This window comes from Chenopodium quinoa, unplaced genomic scaffold (assembly GCF_001683475.1).
Source record: "Chenopodium quinoa cultivar QQ74 unplaced genomic scaffold, ASM168347v1, whole genome shotgun sequence".
Taxonomy (NCBI): Eukaryota; Viridiplantae; Streptophyta; class Magnoliopsida; order Caryophyllales; family Amaranthaceae; genus Chenopodium; species Chenopodium quinoa.
The window spans coordinates 1489681-1494924 of NW_018745063.1; the positions used below are offsets into that span (position 1 = coordinate 1489681).

A 5244-nucleotide genomic window follows, 5' to 3' on the forward strand; every position below is an offset into this window, starting at 1 on the left:
ACTTCAATTAGTTACCGATGTATGAGACACGCAATATGCAACGTATCTTTATTAGTGGTTTTCTCATCTGTTAGGAGGGTATAACAGACGCATTTGCAATGTGTCGCGCCTTTTGCATTCCGAGGTGGTCATGTTCATTCACAATGTCACTCACTGTTAAGCAAAGGGAAAAAAAGCATCTTAAACAGATCATGACCCGATCATTCATGGGAAGCGCGGACTGCAAACATGAGCTATGCAAAGAACATTAACAAGACTCAAGCTAAACATTCATTCACTAGATGAAATAAAAAACATAAAACCAAAGCAACCGCCAGATTCCAAAACATTTAACGCTAATTAGTGTTAAAGCTCTTAACAAAACTTTTAACAACAAAGTTGCTCCGCAACACTCTAGGCTCTGGTCTGTTATTGACGAATAGTAAACAAAGCTTCTTTCTCAAAAACCAGTAACTCTCTTGACTGCAAATTCTACTCCTTAGTAGGGTTTAACAGGCACGCGGAAGTTAACTCCGGCATAAATAGCTTTGTCACCAAGCTCCTCTTCAATACGCAAAAGCTGCATATAACAAAGATGGAGCATTAGAGTACATCGATAAATTCCCCCCCAACCCCACCCCCCCCCCCCCCCCCACCCCAAAAAAAAAAAAAACCCCACTCGTCGTTTCATGCTGTATCAAAACTGCTCATTTCTCACTTTCCAAAACTACCTAAAGTTACCTAAGTACACATCCTTTAAGAAGTGAGTGTGACATTGGTAAAAACTAAAAATACAGGGGCTACAACTGACCTGGTTGTATTTGGCAAGGCGCTCAGATCTACATGGAGCTCCGGTCTTGATCTGACCCTGTTGACAAAAGAATTAAATAGGAAACATGTCATACCGAAGAACAGCATATTGACTCTAAAGTTCTAAACAGTAGCACAAGTGTAATACCGTAGAAAGACCAACAGCAAGGTCAGCAATGAAAGTATCTTCGGTTTCACCACTGCAGCCAAGGAAAGTAAATCATAAGATCAATCATTCAAAATGTTGCAGAAGAATATGGACATGTTTAATTGTATATATACAAACCTGCGGTGGCTGGTCATGACTCCCCACCCAGCACGTTTGGACATCTTCACAGCCTCAATACTCTCAGTCACAGATCCAATTTGGTTAACCTGGTCCAAAATGAAAATAAAGTGTCAAATACATGCTCAATACATGGGTTTATAATTTTTTTCTTTTCGAATGGTAAGAGAGATCCTGACTGGACCACAACCCTCTCAGTTATTTGGTCTAGTATTTGCGGGACAGGCACTTGGAGTAGAAAAGAGAGTAAGGAATTCCCTTACCCCAAGCACTCACTTGGTAGGATTCGAACCTCAAGCCTCTAAGATTTGCTTAACAAGTGAGCCAACACTTTGTTGGTACATGGTTCCTAATCGATAGAACAAATACAATAAGCTTAATTACAGAAAACGTATGGAAGGGTATTAGCATACCTTTAGAAGAAGAGCATTGCAGGACTTTTCATTGATGGCCTTCTCAACCCTCTGCAAAGATTGAATTTTATTTAATTAAACAAGGACTAAACTAGGCAGCTTCAGCTAATCCTACAAAACCAAATTCTAGCAAAGAAGAGAATGCAATCATGCTAACCTTAGGGTTGGTGACCAAAAGATCATCTCCAACAATTTGTACTTGCTCTCCCACTTCTGCGGTCATCTTGGCATAGTGCTCCCAGTCATCTTGGTCAAAGGGATCTTCAATTGATACAATGGGGTATTCGGATGTAAATGACTTGTAAAGATCCTTAAGGGCAACCCCAGATATCTTTTTTGATCCATCATTGTTCTGCAATATAATCACAGCGATCAGCATTTCAAATTTTCAAGTAAACAAGACAAGGATCCAAAAAACTTCAGATAGGGAATAAAGCCTACAGACTTGTTCCATAATGTTAGCAATCTTTACAAAATCAAACAAAAAAACAAGCATACCTCTTCCTTGAAGTTTAAGTCATAGGTCTTGTCCTCGTTGTAGAACTCAGATGCAGCAACATCCATTCCAATGACCACTTTGCCGGTGTATCCAGCCTTCTCAATGGCAGTCTTTAGCAATTCAAGACCCTCCTTGTTCTCCTGTAAATGCAAAGGTAAAACATTAATAAATAGCCCTACAAACTTATCCACATACACTGGTATTGTAGATGGACTAGATACTGAATGTTGTTGGTCACCTGGATGTTAGGAGCAAAGCCACCCTCATCACCAACATTGGTTGCATCTTGACCATACTTCTTCTTGATCACACTCTGGATTCACAGAAACAGGAAAAAGGAAATAAGTATCTAGAGCTAAGGCAGAGGTCAAAAGTATGATGCATTACAGCATTAGATAAGGTATATAATACCTTCAAGTGGTGGTACACTTCACTACCCATCTTCATTGCCTCCTTGAATGAGGAAGCTCCAGTAGGCAGAATCATGAACTCCTGCATTGCAAGCTTGTTTCCGGCATGAGATCCACCATTGATGACATTGAAGGCGGGGACTGGCAAAACCATCTGAGGGTTACCAGCAACCTCTGCAATGTGCTGAAATTGGAGCAGAAAGAACGTTATCAAACTATCAGGAAAGCAATAGGAAAAGATACTTTACTGCCAAAGAACTAATCATCGTACCTGGTATAGAGGAATTTTCTTGGCCTGGGCTCCAGCCTTGCAGACAGCAAGAGAAACAGCCAAGATGGCATTTGCTCCCAACTGCCAGTGGCAAAAGGTTTAAATTAGAAAAGAAGCTACCAAAACATGAAGGAAATCAAGTACATTAAAGAAACAAATGCTAATTTTTTGAAAGATAACCCAATCTCTAACTCTCAACATGGGCCCTACTTGCACCCCTCAAAACAGCAAACCATACAAGAATAAGATTAAGTAAAAACCTTTTGTTTGCACCAACCCCATTCGTTGACAGTTCCATCAAGTTGTTGAACCATGAAGTTGTCAATGTCAGTCTGTGCGGTTGGGTCCTACATGATGAAATTAAAAATATTAGTAGAAATCAACATAAAAGAGCCTCAAACGAAATGCAATAGAATACATAGTCCTGTTTTGTAAGACAATCAATCCAAAATTTCATCCAAAAACTTTTTTGTTGAGTTCCATAGAAAAAAATGAAGATTGAACATTGATGGATTCTCATCGTTAAGCATTACCTTGCCAACCAAAGCAGGGCCAATAATCTCATTCACATTTTGAACAGCCTTAGATACACCCTTTCCCATGTAGTCTTTACCTCCATCCCTGAGTTCAAGGGCTTCGTAGACTCCTGATAATACACAAGCATAAGTTGTTAAAACATGTGTAACTTTGAAAATGATAACCAATCAGCTAGAAATACAATTTATTGATTCTACAACAGGTAAATAAACTTCAAGAAGCCGCAATTATAAAGAACGAGAACTCACCAGTAGATGCACCACTTGGAACAGCAGCTCTGGCAAAAGTTCCGTCATCTAGATGAATATCAGCCTTCACAAAAATATATCCAAACAACATGAGTCAACAAACCAATCACTTAAAATTCATTAAGTTAACACACCATCTAATTTCAGTCTATTAATTACAAACAATTCACTTGAATGTCATATAACAGCTCGAAGCATGACTAAAATCACTTGTTTTACCAGTTAATCACTCTTCTGCGGTTTTATCAAACAACTATAAACTCCCTTCCCATTAGTGTGAACAAATTCAATCCTCGAGAAACAGCTAGAAATTCATTTAAGAAGCTAAAATAACAATAAAATACATGTAATCTCAACCACTTTGAAAACTTCAGTCCAAAAATCAGCTTAAAACTTGAATAAAATTTTCAAATTCATCACTTAAAGGCACAAAACTTTTCACTCCGTACTTCAACCAATAACGATATAAAACTATCAGTAGATCATACTAGTAGCAATTATAATACAAACATAAATGTAATCTTAGTCAATTCAACAAAAATTTCAGTCAAATAATCAGCTTAAAGACTGAAAATACGAGTAGAAATCATGAAAACAACACTATAAACGAAATCTAACGTCAAATAATAACAATAATAACAACCAAATATTCCACCTTTACTCTGTATCTCAAACAATAACACCTCGTTGAATTTTATAATCCAATCAACAAATCATTTCAACAATTTATACAACAAACACGATTGAATTATTTTTTTAATCAAATTTACAAAATTTTTAATCCAGAATTCAAAATACAGTTAAACATTACTGAAATTTATGAAACACTCATTTAATGCGAAATATCACGTCGATTATGGATGTTATGAAATATTACGTCGATTAAACAGCAATGATGATAAATTGAGCTAAATTAAAAGCAAAATCCAATTTCTTAACTCAAATTGCATCACAATAAACTCACAACAAATTCAAATTCATCACTTTAGATTTTCAGCAGCCATAACACAACAAACAACACCGGAAAACAAATCAATTAAAAAAACAGACGAATTCATGCAAATTAAATCACAAAAAAACACCAGATTAAACGAAATCAAACATCGATTAGCAGATCGAATTCCGATGATTATCGATGATAACGAGGTAGAAAAAAGGAGAGAAAAAAAAAAAAAGATAATAGAGAAAGAGGATACCTCAACGGTAGGATTACCACGGCTGTCAAAGATCTGCCTAGCTTTGATGCACTTGATGGTAACCATGGCTGAAAATGAATCGATCTGTGAGAAAACTGAGAGTGAGAGAGAGGAAGAAGACGGTTGGTGGAGAGGAGAGAGAAAGTGGGTAGAGATGTTGAGAAGGAGAGACCTTTTATAAAGCCCAACTCAGTAGAGAAAGAAGTGTTCGTCTATCGAACTATTTTAGCTTTTGATTGATCGTGCCCGTTGGTTTATGTACGTCTAAGATTGGTTAATTGTTCATCAAGAAATTTTTATGAGATGAATTTATTTTGGAATTTTCTTATTCTTTTTGTTTTTCTTGCATGGTGGATTGGTGGGGGTTTTCACATTATGACCTCATTTTTCCGAGGAAGTTTTCGGTTTTAAGATTTTCGGGCTGTTTCTCATTGAATAAATTGAAATTAAATGAATATTTTATAAGATAAGGAAATTAGGAATTGAACTGAGCTAAGCTGAACTGAACTGAACTGAATTTCAACGTATGAGAACATACCCTTAGTATTTTTTATTTTTTTTACTAGATTTAAGTCCGTAGATGCATGTTGGGTAA

The 5244-nt window shown here is 36.7% G+C and overlaps 1 protein-coding gene across 1 annotated transcript; it reads right to left on the minus strand.

The window, feature by feature from the left end:
* Positions 1-203: 203 nt before the first annotated feature.
* On the minus strand, positions 204-4816 carry LOC110709242 (enolase). Its single transcript, XM_021887456.1, has 14 exons — positions 4650-4816; positions 3454-3517; positions 3202-3314; positions 2929-3015; positions 2669-2749; positions 2399-2581; positions 2226-2300; positions 1987-2127; positions 1646-1840; positions 1489-1539; positions 1076-1164; positions 938-989; positions 791-847; positions 204-559 (listed from the first exon to the last, which is right to left on the minus strand). The coding sequence occupies exons 1-14, from the start codon at positions 4713-4715 to the stop codon at positions 479-481; spliced, it is 1335 nt and encodes a 444-aa protein (XP_021743148.1). The 5' UTR covers positions 4716-4816; the 3' UTR covers positions 204-478.
* Positions 4817-5244: the final 428 nt, after the last annotated feature.

Excerpts from the sequence above, each read along its gene's own strand:
- LOC110709242 (XM_021887456.1), bottom strand. The coding sequence starts at position 4,715 with ATGGTTACCATCAAGTGCATCAAAGCTAGGCAGATCTTTGACAGCCGT. Across the intron at positions 1,165-1,488 it reads GCAATGCTCTTCTTCTAAAG|GTTAACCAAATTGGATCTGT; the intron begins GTATGCTAATAC and ends ATTTTGGACCAG. Across the intron at positions 990-1,075 it reads GTCATGACCAGCCACCGCAG|TGGTGAAACCGAAGATACTT; the intron begins GTTTGTATATAT and ends CCTTGGCTGCAG.